The sequence below is a fragment of the Lucilia sericata genome, unplaced genomic scaffold (assembly GCF_015586225.1).
Source record: "Lucilia sericata isolate MDLA Ls3-8-SP2 unplaced genomic scaffold, ASM1558622v1 Contig000438F_arrow, whole genome shotgun sequence".
NCBI lineage: Eukaryota > Metazoa > Arthropoda > Insecta > Diptera > Calliphoridae > Lucilia > Lucilia sericata.
In genome coordinates, this window is record NW_023994453.1 from 128,104 (window position 1) to 147,035 (window position 18,932).

The window sequence follows — 18,932 nt, forward strand, 5'->3', positions numbered from 1 at the left end:
CTAGAACAGTACTAGAACAGAACTAGAACAGAACTATAACAGAACTAAAACGGAATTATAACAAAACTAGAATAGAACTAGATCAAAAGTAGAACAAAAACGGAGAACAGTTTCGCTGTTCTAAGAAGTTTTTAATTGTCACACAGTGGTATAGGAAAAAAAAAGAGGGAAATAATTCGGTAACTTCTAAACGGTTAATCCGATTTTGATGAAATTTGGTATGCACAAAGAGGAGGTGTTGTCGAGTTTAGGTTTTGAGTTTGGACCTTATAGGCCAACCAGGGGCCCGGCGGGGGGTCCTCAAATTAGGACACCTCGGCTATGTTAAATTTTTAAAACGATCCTATTTCTTCATTTGAGTTCCGATTTAAAAAATCGGAACTCAAATGAAGAAATATCTCTTATAGTTTAGGAGATATTCGCATTTGAAAATTAAAATTTTAAAATTTTTACCGTCCTTACTTTAGTTTTTTGATAATAGCAGGTCCAAATATTCCCGATTTTCGTCATTTTTTTTTATTCGCTTAACAACAAGTTTATATATCAAGCAGTGAAAGAATTATGTAAAAATCAATTGAAAATTCAATTTTGAGCAAAAATTCTCAAATCGCATAGTCGATATCAAATTATAGTGACCTGTTTTATATGACCCAATATGTTCTTAATCATTTTGTAACGGGTTTCGATAACCCCGCCCCTGGTATGGATATAATAGGCAAAAAACCAAAAATCCCATTTTTGGGATTTTTTAAAACTTTTTTGGGAATTCCGGGATTTCTAATAAGAAAATTCGAAATTTTTATTTAATTTTGGATTTTGAGTAAAAAAATCTACCTAACTGTAAAATTTCATCAAAAAATATTCATAAATAAATTATTGCAATTTGAAAAATTTGTATCTTCGCAAAAACTGAATAAAAAACATTTTTTAATTTTTTAAAAAAAAAAGTATTCCGCGAATTTTTTAATTTTCAAAAATTATATACAGTTTTGAAAAATAGACAAAATTACCTTTCCATTGATATATAACATGCCTACCTAATGTTTTTTAAGTGACAAATTAATTAGGGAAAACTAAACATCTTTTAGAAAATTTACATTTTTTTTAAATCGGAACTCAAATGAAGAAATAGGATCGTTTTAAAAATTTAACATAGCCGAGGTGTCCTAATTTGAGGACCCCCCCGCCGGGCCCCTGGTTGGCCTATAAGGTCCAAATTCAAAACCTAAACTCGACAACACCTCCTCTTTGGGCATACCAAATTTCATTAAAATCGGATTAACCGTTTAGAAGTTACCGAATTATTTCCCTCTTTTTTTTTTCCTATACCACTGTGTGTCATAGGAATACATAAATTGTTATTGTGAAAATGTTGTTTTGCCTTTTTTAGATCCCATATCTTGAACAACAATTCATTAAATCTCTGAATATATTTAAAAAATAATGTTGTTATTTAATAATGGCATTAACTTTTCTGATTCAAAATTATTTAGTAGTTCTAAATATGTATCTTAATTGCAATTTTCCCTGAATTTATAATAAAAACATATGAAGTCAAGGCCATTTAATTTAAGAATTTCATTTATTTTAACTTAAATATATCTTTAATGTTTATAAATTTGCATGTTGTTTGTTTACGGAATGAAAAAATTATATATGTATATTTTACTGTATATGCATTTAGATTTCTTATCACAGATAATATAGTAAATACCGTTAAGTACTTAGGCCGAAATAAATAAAAGAATTTTAAAGGAAAATAAATAAGAATGTACTTATTTAGTAAACATTAATATAAATTACTAACGTTTATACATTAAACAACCACATTATTAAAACATTCGATGTCAATTTTAAAGAAGTAGACACGCAGTCAGACTTAAGCATATTTTTAAGGCCACATTCCCTGCATAATTTAAATAAACAGAACATTTTTATATTATTTATCAATTCTACAAATTTAAAAAAATATTTTCTTTCTTTTATTTTTTACAGGAAGAAGTACAAGCTGAAGCGGTGGCTGTAGGTGCCATACTCTCCGATTATCAACGAGTCAGAGTGGAGAATGTATGTAGTCGTTTGAATTTAGTGTCATTGGCCTATTTATGGAGGAGAGATCAGACTGAACTACTGCAAGAAATGATTGATTGTCAAGTTCATGCCATATTAATAAAAGTAAAACAGAATCAGAATCAGAAACACAAATGTTCATTGTTTTCTTTCGTTCACAGGTGGCTACTTTGGGTTTAGTTCCTGATCGTCATTTAGGAAAATCACTTAGAGAAATTCAACCTCATTTGATAAAAATGCGTGATAAATACGGTTTGAATGTTTGCGGTGAAGGTGGTGAATATGAAACTTTTACCCTAGATTGTCCTCTCTTTAAGCAGCGTATAGTAGTGTAGGTTAAGTTTTAATAAAAGTTTAATAACGATTTTGTAAAGCTATAATTAAAATTTATTGTTTTATTATTTTTTACTTTAATTTTTGCAGTGATGATATACAAACTGTTATTAGTTCTGCTGATCCTATTTGTCCCGTTGGCTATATTAATTTCACCAAACTATCGTTACAACCCAAAGAAGCGCAACAGAGCTGTGATGTTTTTGTGAAAAAATCTCTGGACTACATAAGTGACCTCAATGAATCCACATATAGTGACCTCAGTGATCCCGATCTCAGTGAAACTGAGCTTGAATTGATCGAAAAGGAGACACGCATGCGTGAATCCCTTAGTCAAAATGAATTGATATCGCGTAGCAACTCATTTGGTCGACATCTTGCCACCTCATCCTCACCCATACCGATAGTGACGAAGAGCGCAAGTGTTGATGAGCAAACACCATCTGCATTGCTATCCTCGTCGGCTGCTCTGTGTACTGCCTCATTGCAGGCTGGCAGTTTTGGTCCGCCACGTCCCTTGGGCAGTAGTACAGCAGCAGTCTGCGGTAGCCTATCGTTAGCCATTTCCTCGATGGCTTTAACAGCCGGTGGGGTTGCTGGTGGTGGTTTAGGTGGCGGGATGTCGTCACTTATAAGTGGTTGCTTAAATACACAGCCACCGAGTCCTCTTAAATATGAGCGTGAATTCCGTCCATTGAATAATCGACCCATAGTTGCCATTAATCACAAAGGTTGGATGTGGGTAACAGGCATACAAGGTGAGTTAGATTTTAAATGTGCATTAAGAACCACCAATTGGAGTTTAATAAAACAATTTAAAAAGTTTACAAGCATTCTTGGCAACGTTGTGTTTATTCCAGAACTTGTTCATTAGGTCTAAATTTGGACGATATCTAAGCTTGCTATGGTATTAGTTCTTTGATTCCCCTTGTAGGCGGTTATTCAAAATAGTTTGTAAATATGCTGTTACAGCCATTAGGCCAGCATTTTAGCAACTTTAAATATTTCCACACAGAGCGTCAACTAAAGTAATCGTAATCACATCAATCAATTCCGCCAGCAATGCACCTTTCTCTTCACCTCCTGACCATAGTGTCAGAGCTGATTGTGTGTATTGAAATCCCTAATAAAGTCTACTTACTAAATACATATGTATATCGGTTTCTCACTGCAATACCATGAACTTCAATATATAGGCCTCTGGAGATAAGATCCTGAGAAAGAACTCCATATGTTTTACAAAGTTGTAGACTTTCGCAATTCTTCTGGTTCGGGCTTTTCAAAAATGTTCATTCACGTGCGTATTATCGGCTGTCGTTGGAATAATAGTTGGCCGATGACACTAATGCCTTTTGTTCTAAATTGCCACTTTCCGTACTGGTCCAGGACACGCGTTTTATATAACGACTTTGTTAAAGATTTTCAGTCAGAGATTTGTTATCATTGGTTTAAGTATCTATCGAAAAGTTCGTGTTACTTGATTTTTAAGTTCATTCAACCGCCTATCTTGATAACTTCTGGGAACTTAAAAACAATAACAAGTTATGGCGAAGTAGTGATGTTCCAAGGATGTTCTAAAATATTTTATTGATTTTTAATAATTTATTAATTTAATATAATTTATTTCAGGTTGTGCAGCCACATTAGAAGAGGGTATGCAGCATGCCTTAGACTCCCTACGCTCCTTAGCTGCAGAGCACAATTATGAGATGAATAATTACTGTTACATTACAATGTATGTGCGTTCCATTAGCGAATACGCCACGGTTAATAGAATTTACGGACAAGCTGTAAATTTCCAAAATCCACCCACTAGGGTGTGTGTTGAATGTCCATTGCCGGAAGATTGTCATGTTGTATTGGAAGCTATTGCTTTTAAAGCACCCATGCGTAGAAGAGCAACACTTTCTATACAAGAAAGTGAGGGTTCAGATGATCAATTATCTAACGTCATGGTTAATAGCTGTAGCAGTAGTTGCACAAATGATGTATCATGCAAACGTAACACTATGCATGTACAAAGTATATCACATTGGGCTCCAGCCAATATTGGTCCATACAGTCAATCCACCAAGGTATTACATTGCTATAATTGCTGTTCATGTTTGTTGCTTTTAGTGTTAAATCCTAGGTGTAATTGTTTTCATGTATTTTTGCAGATTGATGAAATAACTTATATCTCTGGTCAAATTGCTTTAGTACCTGGTAGTATGACAATCATTGAAGGTGGTATACGTCCTCAATGTAAATTAACATTGCGCCATATATCACGTATTGCCAAGGCAATGAATGCTCAGGGACAATTACGTGATGTCGTACATGGCATTTGTTTTGTTACACATCCAGCCTTTATAGCCGAAGCACGTCGTCAATGGGAGAGACGTACCACAAATGCCATCATGGATTATATAGTAGTTCCTGCATTGCCCAGAGAAGCTTTGGTTGAATGGCAGGTATGGGCCCATACCCACAATGATCGCTTCGAATGTAAGTAGAGTAGTATTTTGTAAAAACACGTGTATCCATAACTGAAATACATTTTAACAATCATGTAGATGAAGAGACTGGCTGCTCAATTAGTGACTATACAATTTCTATAAGAAGACGTTGGAATTATGAAAATAACTGTGCTGCTATTGTTTGCTACATTTCAACAGGTAATTAATTGTATTGACCGACAACTACTTTGTGTGTAATTGAATAAAAATGTAAAATTTTTCATTTTAACTAATATATTTAAAAGTATTTCACGCTCGATAAAAGTTGCAAGCAAATTAAATTACTTTATATTTTTTTAGACGAATTGCTCACCTTGCTACAAACATAGTTCAAAAATGTTGAGGAAATTACTCGATAGACTTCTCTTTTAAATTTCTATAACGGATTCATTAAAAGCATTCTTTTTTAAAATTTTATTAACAAAATATAGCATAACTTAAAAAATCATATCAGAAATATAGAAAAAGTCACATTTTAAAACTTCTTTTCTCTTTACTTTTCCCCTCTAGGCTTGGCCTCTTCAACCACACAACTAACTCAACTATCCGATGATATTTTAACTAATCACTGTCGTTTAGCACAAAATCTTACCGCTGAAAATATGGATGAAATTCTAACATACGTAGTAAATCGTCTTCTCAAAGACTATCCTCTAGTGAAAAGTAGTGAAAATCTTGAAAACGCTACAAATAATAACGGATCTCTAGATCATCATCATCAGCAACAACAGCACCATACCACACCATCGAGCATACCGGCCATACACCTAAAAGTGTTCTATCAAGTAACGGCAACACCCTCGGTGGATCTAATACTAACAGCTTTAAATGATTTCCGCCAAAAATGTCAGGATACAGCCATTATTGCTTTTACGGTTTTGCCAGCATGCAGTTTACACAATTTCAGTACTTTCCTCTCGATATGCGGTGTAAGACATGAATGAATGAATGATTAATTAAATAAGCAACACAAAATAACAATAACAATTATGTCGCCCTTAAAAAAGGATTTGTTAATGATTTTTTATTACTATTAAAAATTATTATTAGAATATTTAAGCATAAAAAGTAAGTTTTTTTAATGTAATTTTTTGTTTTCTGTTGCTTTGGACCAAAAAAAAAAATAATTTTCAAATGAAACCAACAAAAAGGAAAATGTGGACTTTTTACTAAAACTTAAGAGTTTCAATAAAAAAAATTGATGAAAAAATAACAATTAATATTGACAAGTTTTTATTTTAGTTTTTTTTTAGTTTTTCAGTAAGATGCACTATTAAATTTTGTATGAAAAAAACAAATTTTCAAAAATTCTGTTATACAAATGTTTTATTTAAATATTGTATCAATATAATAACAAATATTAAATAAATTAAGCTGCCCACACGGAAACTTTAGGGACTTGTTGACTTTCTTAATTATTTTCTATTTCCCTTAGTTTTCTTAAACATTTGAGGTTAAATTGAATTGTATTTGCAGCCTTAGGAGGTTACTCTATATATTTGCCCATAACTAAACTATAAAACGATATTTTGAGACAAAAATAGCTTAGGATTTAGAAAACATTTTAAACTTTTAAATAATGTTGAAAAAGTTTCAATACAATTGGAAACCACCTCTGTATAACATTTAGCCAAAAAACTAAAGTAGATGATAAAATGAAAAATTTGGCAACACTATTTGAAATAAAACATACATTTTATTATGTAGTTTTTAGACTTCTTTATACCTTTATATCCCTACTTCGAAATCTAGTATTTATGGGATTTCGAGTCAAATCTAATTGATTTTAACTAGAATTTCCTTGCGAAACAAAATATACTTCGTAAGTAGATTTTGGCAAACTCTACTCAAAATCTAGTAGTTTTTATTTTTTTCTTAAATAATATCGCAGAATGAGAGACAAAAGCAAAGAAGAAAATCAATATGTCGAACAAATTTTTATAATTTGGAAATCATGAATGAAAATTTAATTTAAAATAGAAGATAGTGTAATATTTAAATATCTATTTTTAATATAAATGAAATTCTAATAAATATCCCATATTTCCTTCTAATTTTTTCACACAATTCGGGGAAATATTGGAAAAAATTAAATGTTCCTAATATCAAAAATCTTCTAGAATCTAGATTTCGAAGTAGTGAAAATGAGGTATTAAATTTTGAAATGATTTAAAAAGATAAAATATAGTTCGGGAAGTCCCTTTAGCTATATCCATCTGTCATTCTGTCCCTCCAACTATAATCAATTATCTGAAGACCCCAGATATCTGCGTAATCCAAATCGTAAATAGTTCTATCAGACATTCTTTCGAAAAGTTTGCTATTAAAAATCAACAATATATAACGGGGATATAAACAAAATTCTGAAAAAAATACTGTTACTTTTCTGATATATTGAACATATTTCGGATGTTATTTCTATATAGGATATGTTTATTAAAAGAACGATATTCCCAAGACCTTTTATTTTGTCTAGAAAAAGAGATGTATCCAAAATATAAGTTTTTGGGGATTGTACTCACATTTAAACCAAAAGAAATTTTCTTTTTATGAAGTATTGAATGAAAATTTTATTCAACGCCACGTATGAAAGAAGTATTCCAATAGAAAATGGAATCGTAAGAAAAAGAAAAAGCAGTTTCATTTCGTTCCAATGCTTTACAATTGTGTGTAATCTACATTACGACCGTAGGTACGTTTTTGTAAAGCTACGTTTCCGCGTACACCGTAATCGGCACCGAAAACGAAATTCCATCAAATTGCACTGTAAAAAGTTCGTTTCATTCATCTACACTATGCAGTCTACTATATGCATGTATGTACTATATGAAGGATTTAGGTGAGGTCCTAAAAATAATTTTAAAATTCTGTCGAATTAGTGAACATAACAGTTCTTACACTCCTGGAAACTTGTATTGTGGAAAATAAAAGGTTTTAAATAAAGTCCCTCAATATTTATTTTAGAAAACAAAATCTCAATTCCGATAAATGTATCACACAAACACCCAACATTTTTATTTTCTTTTATTAAATTATTAAATTAAAATGCCAAAAATCAAATTTTACAAAAAATGTGTCCTTTTATGTGTCATTAAAAATAAAATTCTATTTAAAATAAATAAGAATACAACTAAATACTAAACTAATATATTTTTATGCTGCACTTTAAATAATAATTAAGACTTTAATCTTCTAATTATAAAATTTAATTTTGTTATACATAGTTTTTATTAAGCCACCTCAAACTCTTTACTACCTATGAACAAAAAAAAACACAAAAACAAAATATTCTATTACAAATACTTAACAAATAAAAATAAAATAATTATTTAATATATTCAAACCGTTATATACATAATAATTTATAAAAAAATTAAAAATGTTATTAAACTAATATAAATAAAAAAAATAAAAAATCAAGCGAATTCAAGAAAAACGATTAAATAAACCTAAAAGTGACAAGAAACAAGATCCACAAGAAATCCAAAATAAAATCGAAACAAAAATAAATGAATTATTATAATACATATATACACATAAAAACAAACTATTTAAATAATTAAAGGATTATAAAGGTTTGTGTTATTCAAGTCTATCTTTTTTATGTAGAAATCTAATATTAATTTACAACACTAGATACACATATAGGTCTTTATGAATCGGTACTTATCTTATTTACTACCAAAATTTACGAATTTATTAGATTTAGGACCTTTAATAAGTTGTGAGAGTTGCCCGTCTCTGGAACTGCCTACCACCAGATCTTAGGGTGTTTGCAAATTCGGCTAACATATTTAAACATAAACTATATTTGCATATGTGTGAGTCATCATAATCTCCTTTCATCTATTTTTAATATAAACATTGCTGTTACTATCATGGACCTTACTTTATTGTTATTTATTCTTTACAAATTTGGCTGAGGGGCCTTCTATATTTAATTCCAACTTATTTTTAATAATTAAATTGTAAAATTTGAATTTTTTTAGATGTAAGCTCTGTAATAATGTTTTTTGGCCAAATATGGCTTCTTATTATTACCTGAATTGAAATAAAATAAACAAAAAAAATAATAAAACACTTGTGGACCGAGCTATACAGAGTTTATAAGTCTGATTAATTTCTTAAAATAAATAATTATTTTAAAATTTTATCATTATTTCATAATTTTTTACTGTTTTATAATCAAGATTTTAATGCATATCTATAAAACTTCTATAAATTTTATCTATAAACTGGCATTTTAAAGATAGTTATGATTGTCAAATGTTGCCCGATTACGGCAATAGTGTACATTATAATAGCTCAATGCTGAAAACTTAGGGCGGGTTTTCTGCTACTCAGTTAATTGTGGCTTAACTTGCTGTTAGATTAAACTAGAAACAAATTTAGGCGGACTTTAATCAGTAATGGATTTAAGAGCAGTTAACTTTGTTACTATTGCCAACTTTTCAGTCAAAAACATGAACAGCTGTTTTTGCATATAATACTTTTGTAAATTGAAAAATTTAAGAAAAAATAAACATTGAAAACAATCATAATATTGCTAAAATAAATCAAAAAAATACTATTTACCTAAAATAAGTATAAAGTATTTCTTCTTCCGAATTGATTATTTTATTGTTTTTGTTATTTGTGTTTTTTTTTTCAATTCTAACTTAAGTTTAACCGGCCAATAATACTCGGTTAAACCAAGATAATAAAATAACAGAATATTGAAAATCACAAAATTTTAGAATAAACTATGTAGGTTTAACAATGCTCCGCCCGACCTTACTTGAGCATTGTGATTATCTAGATCTTATAAGGATCTGAAATATACTATCGCTCATTTGCTACAAGACTGAATTTCATTCTTATTAAAAGTTTTTTATATATGTATGTATGTATATGTGAAACATGACTGTGTGAACGTAGTATTAGATCGAGGTATTTTTTTGAAAACATTTTTAACGGAATTAAAAAGTGTTGCCAATTATTTGAAATTTTGCATTAGTGTTGTAAAATATACAAATCACAATTACCAAAAATAATTTATGCAGCAATTTTTAATATCCCTTAAAATTCCTTTTTTCGACATATTTCGAATTTTTGTCTTTATTTTGATTAGATACTTTTACTTGCGCAAGATTTGATTTTGTATAAGACAAAAGAATACAGAAATATAATTCATCTGTGTCCTCATACAAAATAAAAAAATTCATCAAGAAAATGCCGACAATCTTTTCCTTTCGACAATCTTTTGTCAAGATTGTGGATTTACCGAGTTTTTTTGAAGTCACCTTCGACTTTATTTTAAAAAAATTCGATTGTTCAAAAGTCGATTTATATTCGATTCCGGAAATAAATTTTAATTCAAAATAAACTTTTTAATACTAAATAATTTTCTATAAAAATAGCAATAACAACTATTATTCAAAAAATATTGTTTTTTAATAATACTTTTTTGGCAGGATCAGCTTTATAAATGTATACTGAATATGTGTATAAGAAATAGAAAATTTAGTCTGGAAAAGTGAATTATGGATGTTTGAAGTCAAGTGATGTATCACAGTTAAGAAATTATTACTTTTCAAAAGCTTATTATTAATGAAATGTAAACATATTTTTGGGACAAATGCAGATAACAAATCTATATCATTAATAATTCTGACAATAGGTATATCAAATTTATTTATGGGAGTATATTGTGTTATCTCGTTTTTTAAATATTTAGGTAGTGTATTCTGGATTTAAATTCGTATGTTGTGCACTTGAAAAAATATGTGCATAGATAAGAAACAACAAATATGTACATACATACATATGTATGTATTAAAGGTAAAAAGGTCTCAAAAATATTTAAGGAAATTTCATGAATATTCGTTTCATTTTAACAGCACTAATTTTAACCCCAAATAATAAGCTCTCTTTTAAACAGTTGTCAAAATATTTAAAGAGAATACAGCTGTTATAAAAAAATATTATAACAGATTATATAGAAAGTTGGCAGCGCTAACAGAAGAGAAATAAATAAGTAATGATAACGTGGACCAATCAGAATTCAACAAAATGACATTTACCTGCATTTTGCCTCTTTTGGGAGAGAATGCAAACAAAATTCAATAACAAATTTCCCCAAATAAGTATTTTACACGTCAGTTCAAACAGCAAAGAGAAGAAAAATACTTTGAAAATTACAAATTGGGGAGCACAACTCATACAATCAGTGAAAAAGTACACGTCAGTTTAAAAGCACATTAAAATAGCCGGCAACTCTGGTTCTGTATTCAGTTTCAAATCACAAAGCAAAGAGAAAAGAACGTACAACAAGAAAGTTAAGAAAAAATCTATAGCATTTGTCTTTATTTTAAAAGGCGTTAAAACGTGAAGTGAATTGTTTTTATTAAACAAATTGTACATATAGAAAAATTGAATAAATTAATTTATTTTAATGTAAGTATTTTTGTGAACAAATAACAAAAGTGAAAACTAAAAAAAATCATAAAAACAATGGCAGACATTTTGTGCATAATAATACAAAAAAATGTGTAATATTGGAAATGGTGGTTAGTTTTTTGTAAAAAGGATTCGAAATTTAAATAAAAAGTTTAAATTTTGCATATTTTCAGTTTGTTTTTTAGAAAATTAGTATTATTTTTTCATTAGAATGTTCCAGAAAAGTGTTTTCGTTTTGCCTTGTCGGTTTTTAAAAACAACAAAAAGTATGTGTCGTGAAATTTTCTTTTCTCGTGAGAAAAGTGTCTTTAATTACAATGCGGTAAAAGAAAATTATTGTATGAAATTATAATTTGAAGCTTATTAACTACATATATAAATTATTAATATTGGAATTTAACCTTATAAAAAAGAAAATAAATTGCAAAATGCATGGAAAAAAAATCTAAAAAATTTATAGATTTTTACACACATACATTTTAATAAAATGTATAACAGATTTCCCTGGCTCTTTGTAAAGAGAGCAAGTTCTATATGGGGTGTAAAATTAGTGTTGCAAAAATTACACGAGTAATCAGTGTACAAATGACACGCATTTAATAGCGTGTCATTTATATTTGGTTATTTGGGGGATGCTTGCTAATATATACTTCAATATGTGTATATTTTTTCCATATGCTTAAAATGTAAAGAACGCATTGTATTCCGTCTGTGATAATTATTATCAATAATGATATCTTATCTTGTAAAATAAATAAAAACGTATACCTATATCATCTATACAATCTAGACATACTTTTTAGAATTCAATACATATTGAAAAATCAAATCTTATTAAAAAAAACTGAAAAATAGATAAATACGAAAAAATTAAATACATTTAACAAAGCAGTAGCTAGAGTTATACAAATTTACACCATATGATAGGTGGTACACTGTTTAATTTAATTTGCAAGGTCGAATAATATTTCAAATTTGTAATGAATTTCTATCATTAATATAAAATTTTCAAATTGTTTTAAAATTTTAGAGTTTTTTTTAAGTGTTTTGGCCGTATATTCATAATTTGTTGACATTTTTAAAATTTCCCTAGGAAATATGCAAAGTTTGTTGACATTTTCAAAATATCCCAAGTTTTTAAGAAAACTTAACTTTAGTAATTTTTTGCAATTTATAATGGACTTGGTGCATTAAAAAGAAATTTGGTAAAATTTTGAAAATTTCCACAATTTAAAAATTTCCCTTTCAAAGAAATTTCATTTTTAAGGAATTGTTTCAAAATTTCATGATTTTTTGTAATGTGTTTTGATTATAGGTGTAGAATATGTTGCAATTTCCTAAATATCTCAAGTTTTTAAGAATTTCCCCTGAAGGGAAATTTTTTATTTCAGCAAAACTACTATTTTTTTACAATTTTGAAATAGACTTGGTGCATTAAAAATAAATTTGGTAACATTTTCAAAATTTCCGCAGTTACCAAAAATTTCCCTTTCAAAAAAAAAAAAAATAAATTTTTAAAGCACTGTTTTAAAATTTTAGGTTTATAATGTTTTGTTTATAGCTGCAAGTCTTCTACCAATACTAAAATAAAAGTGCAACTTTTAATATAAAATGGATAGAATAAACAGCAGCCAAATTGACCAGAATTCTCTTGAAGTTTCTTTAGATTTCGTATTACCAAGTATTCTACCAATACTAAAATAAAAGTGCAACTTTTAGTATAAAATGCATAGAATAAACAGCTGTCAAATTGACCAGAATTCTCTTGAAGTTTCTTATAAACAGATAATATTTTTAAATTACCATTGACAATTAAAAATCTCTTACTAAATATACAGATAATAATGTATCAGAACAAAAACAAATCGAAATACAAAAACACTTCAATAAATTAAACAACACGGGAAAACGCCAACACAACAACCTTAACGGTTATAACTGACAATATAATTTCATATAAAATCCTATACGAAATGAACACGTCACTTGTTGAGAGTGATTATAATAAAACAAACTTAAGATAGCAACAAAACAACATTTTAAAACCGAAATATTTAAACAATAAATAATAAACTGCCCGAACTAATATAAAGATAAAGTTACCTTTCAAAAAAATATATGTAGGTACAAAATACAAAAACAATTACCGTAATGTATACGTCAGTAGTGAAATTTGTGAGTAAATAGAAAAGCTATTGCAAATAATAACAAAAATTAGGTTAAATTACCAAAGTGCCCAAAAATTATAAACCAAACAAGTATTTTGTAAAACCAAAGTAACATTGAAATTTATATTATTTCCTCTTAAATTGTATAATAAACCATAAATATATCTTTTTTTAAAGAAAGAATAATTTGCATAAAAAAGGTCAAACACCTTCTAGTATTAAATTTAATAAAACTGTTTTAAAATTATAAATTTTAAAGAGAAAAAGTCAGAGAGATAGAGTGTGAATTAGCTCCGGCTTTGGATTTTTTTATTAGCTCTTGTTTCATTACTATTCCGTTTCAGTTGTGTTTACTTATAGCAAATGTACACGTATACAAAACTATATGCATTTAGATTTCTTTACAATCCTTCTCTTTAAAATGAAATTTCTTTTCGCTATGTTGTTGCTGTCATTTAATAACTACTATTTAGCGGATCACTAAAAACTAGTCGCCGGCTAGTGTCGTGCTAATGCTCTCTGTTAAAAAAAAAAAGAAAAAAACGAGTAAATTGTTGTTGTGCTGAGTAAAATTATTACGTGTTTATCACATTAACCAAAACCTTCAGTATTGTTAAATTCAACCAATGTCAAAGTCACTTTTCGTTCCAAACAATTTAGTTCAGTTGTGTTGCGCTTGTCAAGGGTTGAAGACGTATTTTTTCCGCTAAAGAAAAATATAAAAAAGTTAAAGGTACAGTGCTTATAAATTTGAAGTGTAGAATTTTTTTAATTAAATAAGAGAAAAAAGAAGTTATCGAACTGGTTTTTGTGTGCTAAACAACGGCTTATACAAAAAAAAAGAAATAGGTCAAACGTTCTAAGAATAATTGTGCGTTAACCAAAGAATAAAAAAAGAAAGCTTAAATAACAATCTAGAAAGATAGTACATAGGCGGTGTACACGTTTTATACCAAATCTATTTTACATTTAAATGTGGTGACGCAGGCAAATATTTCCATTGACTAATATGTAGTTTATTATCTGGCATTTTTTTAATTTGAAATTAATTTTTTATTAATGAATCTTAAACTAATAATTACTTAATTATTTTTGTAATTTTTTACAGTTAATATAAATCAAACACATACACACTCAATATGAGATTATTTGTCTTATTGGCTGTAGTGGCCTTCGTTGGCCTGTCTCTGGGAGACGATAAAAAAGAAAAGGATAAGGATATTGGCACAGTCATTGGTATTGATTTGGGTACCACTTACTCATGGTAAGTTATGTTACAAACAAAAAACTACACAAAGTTTGAAACAATAATTTATTATAAATTTTTATTTTTTTATATTTATTCTAACCTTATTTTCTTTTCGCTCTTTCTCTCCTTTAGTGTTGGTGTTTACAAAAATGGTCGTGTAGAAATTATTGCCAACGATCAAGGTAATCGTATCACTCCCTCCTATGTTGCCTTTACTGCCGATGGTGAACGTTTGATTGGTGATGCCGCCAAGAATCAATTGACCACCAATCCTGAAAATACTGTCTTTGATGCTAAACGTTTGATTGGCCGTGAATGGAGCGACAGCCACGTTCAACATGACATTAAATTCTTCCCCTTCAAGGTTGTTGAAAAGAACTCGAAACCCCATATCTCTGTCGAGACTTCTCAAGGCAAAAAGGTCTTTGCTCCCGAAGAAATCTCTGCTATGGTTTTGGGTAAAATGAAGGAAACCGCTGAAGCCTACTTGGGCAAGAAGGTTACTCATGCTGTTGTCACTGTACCCGCTTACTTTAATGATGCTCAACGTCAAGCTACCAAGGATGCTGGCGTCATTGCTGGTTTGAATGTTATGCGTATCATTAACGAACCCACTGCCGCTGCTATTGCTTACGGTTTGGACAAGAAGGAAGGTGAAAAGAACGTTTTGGTCTTCGATTTGGGTGGCGGTACCTTCGATGTTTCCTTGTTGACCATCGATAACGGTGTCTTTGAAGTAGTTGCTACCAACGGTGACACTCACTTGGGTGGTGAAGATTTCGATCAACGTGTTATGGATCATTTCATCAAATTGTACAAGAAGAAGAAGGGTAAGGATATCCGCAAGGACAACCGTGCTGTACAAAAATTGCGTCGTGAAGTTGAAAAAGCTAAGCGTGCCTTGTCTAGCGCCCATCAAGTTCGTATCGAAATTGAATCATTCTTCGAAGGTGATGACTTCTCTGAAACTTTGACTCGTGCCAAATTCGAAGAATTGAACATGGACTTGTTCCGTTCCACTTTGAAACCTGTACAAAAAGTTATGGAAGATGCCGATATGAACAAAAAAGATGTCCACGAAATCGTTTTGGTTGGTGGTTCCACCCGTATCCCCAAGGTACAACAATTGGTTAAGGACTTCTTCGGTGGCAAGGAACCATCTCGCGGTATTAACCCCGATGAAGCTGTTGCTTACGGTGCTGCAGTCCAAGCTGGTGTACTTTCTGGTGAACAAGATACCGACGCCATTGTCTTGCTCGATGTCAACCCCTTGACTATGGGTATCGAAACTGTTGGCGGTGTCATGACTAAATTGATTCCTCGCAACACTGTCATCCCCACCAAGAAGTCTCAAATCTTCTCCACTGCTTCTGACAACCAACACACCGTCACCATCCAAGTCTTTGAAGGTGAACGTCCCATGACCAAAGACAACCACTTGTTGGGTAAATTCGATCTTACTGGCATTCCCCCAGCTCCTCGTGGTATTCCCCAAATTGAAGTCAGTTTCGAAATTGATGCCAACGGTATTCTCCAAGTAAGTGCTGAAGATAAGGGCACCGGTAACAAGGAAAAGATTGTCATCACCAACGACCAAAACCGTCTTACTCCCGAAGATATTGAGCGCATGATCAACGATGCTGAGAAATTCGCCGATGAAGATAAGAAACTTAAGGAAAAGGTTGAATCCCGCAACGAATTGGAATCCTATGCCTACAGTCTCAAGAACCAAATCGGTGACAAGGAAAAACTCGGTGCTAAATTGAGCGAAGACGAGAAGGTTAAAATGGAAGCTGCCATCGATGAATCCATTAAATGGTTGGAACAAAACGCCGATGCTGATCCCGAAGAGTACAAGAAACAAAAGAAGGACTTGGAAGCCATTGTCCAACCCATTATTGCTAAATTGTATCAAGGCGCTGGTGGTGCTCCACCCACAGACGGTGATGACAACGAGGACTTGAAGGATGAGCTGTAAATTGTTGTCGTCTAATTGTCGTACGGCGATTTAAGTTCTAGTTCTAGTTTAGTTGTAGTTCTCAGTTTAGTTAAAAATAAACAAGAAAGCAGACTGATAACCATTTAATAATAAATCGTAAAATATATTTGTGTTAATTTCAAAAACAAAAAGAAAAAACATTAAAACAAAATATTTATTACATCAAAGACAACAAACACACGCCTTGTTTATTTAAGACAACAATGTCGAGCCAACAAACACAAACTTTCCTAGGGCAACACATTTTTTATTTCCTTTTGAAAAACACTATTAATTTGAATGTGTTCATCCTCGCATTCCTTATTTTTTTTTTTTTTTTTTTTTGTTTTCATTCTATAAAATCGTCCTTCCTTAGTAACAAAAATTTATTTTCGGAATTAATATAAATGATTTGCTTTGTAAATTTAATTTAATTAAATAATTTAAACAAATTATTTTGTAATAAGCTACAAATGCATTAATAAAAATAAAAAAAATTCTTCGATTTTTAAGAAGAATTTTCTAATTATATAATTTATTTTTTCCAAACTATAAAATTACTTAAACTTTTGAAAAAAAACAAAAATATTAAAACAATAATTAATTTAATAAAAAACAATAAAAAATAAATTTAACAGTTGTTTTTCTGTGTGGAACAAGTGGAAATTTACGAAATTTATTTTGGAAAACTTCATTTTGAGCTTTCTTAATTATCGAAATCCAAATGAAACCATAATAAAATCAATTAAAATAATATCTACGAAATTGAAACCATTCAGTATAGATAGAATGTAGGCCTATAAATGTAAATACTTATATAGTGGGATATGCATACACATATTTAATATATCGAGGGACTATATTCAAGAGCCTTTCGCCCCTAAATTCAATTCAAATTTCTTCCTTTGCCAGTTTTGATATTCTGCAATTCGATGAGATGCTCCGTCGCTAAAATAACAACATACAAAAACGTAAAGCATTGAAACAAAATGGATTTGCTTCATCTTTTTCTTACTATTCGTTTTTTCTCTTGAATAATTTGTATTGGTAAAACCCGTCCTACGTCGTAAAGGACGTTGAACACATTTTCTGATAGGGATTGTCAGGCGAATGTAAAACATGTGGAGAGGACAGTGAAACTCTGAACCACTTTCTTTGCCAAATATCTTGGAAGTGATATTATTCCGGATTCTTAACATTGAAATATAGTTAACACAATATTTTTTTGCCAACAGACATTTTTCATCCATGAAAAGGAGCGCACAACATTCCTGATAGTGGCCTAGGTGCATTTCTTCGGATTTGATGTAATATACATCCTCCTATCAACCTAAGCTAACTTAATTATATTTAACATTATTATGAACTAGAAAACTATTCGTCCGGTTAGGTGAAATAACGGCTCGATAAACAATTTTCAATAGGCTTCGTCTTTGTGATAAAAATACATGGGCAGCCATCGGGCGGACATAGCATAATCGACTCAAAATATTGGCCCCTATTCTGAATTTCAATTCGAATCGAAATTTTCTCCGTTTGGCAACTTTGGTATTCTGCATTTCGATCCGACTCTCCACCACATAAACAACAACTTACAAAAACGTAGGTACGATCGAAACGTAGAATACACACATTCGTAAAGAAATGGAATTGCTTTTTCTTTTTCTTACGATTCAGTTTTTTGTTGGAATACCTTTTTTCGATCGTTGCGTAACTGAATGCGTAAACGTAATGGAAATGCAGAATAGGGGTACCTTAAAGAGGGTATAGGATCCTTATATTAGTGTGTTGCAGACATCAGCACTAACCCAAATGTTCAATTACACTGTGAGTAAAACTCCACTTGTTTATATTACACAGAAAAACCTCACGATACAAATAATTCTCACAAAAATGAAGAACCTAAGACATAATATATTCGTCGTATTTGATCCCATCTAAATAAAATAATCTACACTTATCTGAGTTTAACTTTATTGTAGCCAATACTTTATGCATTCTGGTGAATAAATTATAAATAACTTCTTAACTTACAAAGCAACTAAACAAAACTAACCAACCAACCAACTAACTAACTAACCAACCAACCAACTAACAAACTAACTAACTAACTAACTAACTAACTAACTAACTAATTAACTAACTAACTAACTAACTAACTAACTAACTAACTAACTAACTAACTAACTAACTACCTA

The 18,932-nt window shown here is 30.2% G+C and overlaps 2 protein-coding genes across 3 annotated transcripts in view; both read left to right on the top strand.

The window, feature by feature from the left end:
* The window catches only part of LOC119604844 (diphthine--ammonia ligase), a 37,751-nt gene extending 29,747 nt beyond the window's left edge, over positions 1 to 8,004 (top strand). Inside the window, exons 4-10 of the mRNA XM_037957725.1 lie at positions 1,996 to 2,175; positions 2,232 to 2,401; positions 2,494 to 3,161; positions 4,033 to 4,478; positions 4,563 to 4,890; positions 4,959 to 5,060; positions 5,412 to 8,004. Coding sequence (XP_037813653.1) covers positions 1,996 to 2,175; positions 2,232 to 2,401; positions 2,494 to 3,161; positions 4,033 to 4,478; positions 4,563 to 4,890; positions 4,959 to 5,060; positions 5,412 to 5,845 — 2,328 coding nt within the window. The 3' untranslated portion in view covers positions 5,846 to 8,004. The remainder of the gene's footprint in view (positions 1 to 1,995; positions 2,176 to 2,231; positions 2,402 to 2,493; positions 3,162 to 4,032; positions 4,479 to 4,562; positions 4,891 to 4,958; positions 5,061 to 5,411) is intronic.
* Positions 8,005 to 11,018: 3,014 nt separating this feature from the next.
* LOC119604856 (endoplasmic reticulum chaperone BiP) lies at positions 11,019 to 17,083 on the top strand. 2 transcript variants are annotated; one of them, XM_037957742.1, is made up of 3 exons: positions 11,019 to 11,336; positions 14,616 to 14,771; positions 14,889 to 17,083. In XM_037957742.1, the coding sequence occupies exons 2-3, from the start codon at positions 14,647 to 14,649 to the stop codon at positions 16,732 to 16,734; spliced, it is 1,971 nt and encodes a 656-aa protein (XP_037813670.1). In that variant the 5' UTR covers positions 11,019 to 11,336; positions 14,616 to 14,646; the 3' UTR covers positions 16,735 to 17,083. The 2 variants fall into 2 exon arrangements, with proteins under 2 accessions (XP_037813670.1, XP_037813669.1); XM_037957741.1 differs by lacking the exon at positions 11,019 to 11,336 and adding an exon at positions 13,961 to 14,240.
* Positions 17,084 to 18,932: the final 1,849 nt, after the last annotated feature.

Bases quoted from the DNA above. Each gene is read 5' to 3' on its own strand.
- LOC119604856 (XM_037957742.1), top strand. From the start codon at position 14,647: ATGAGATTATTTGTCTTATTGGCTGTAGTGGCCTTCGTTGGCCTGTCT. The intron at 14,772-14,888 runs GTAAGTTATGTT...TCTCTCCTTTAG, and splicing joins TTGGGTACCACTTACTCATG to TGTTGGTGTTTACAAAAATG.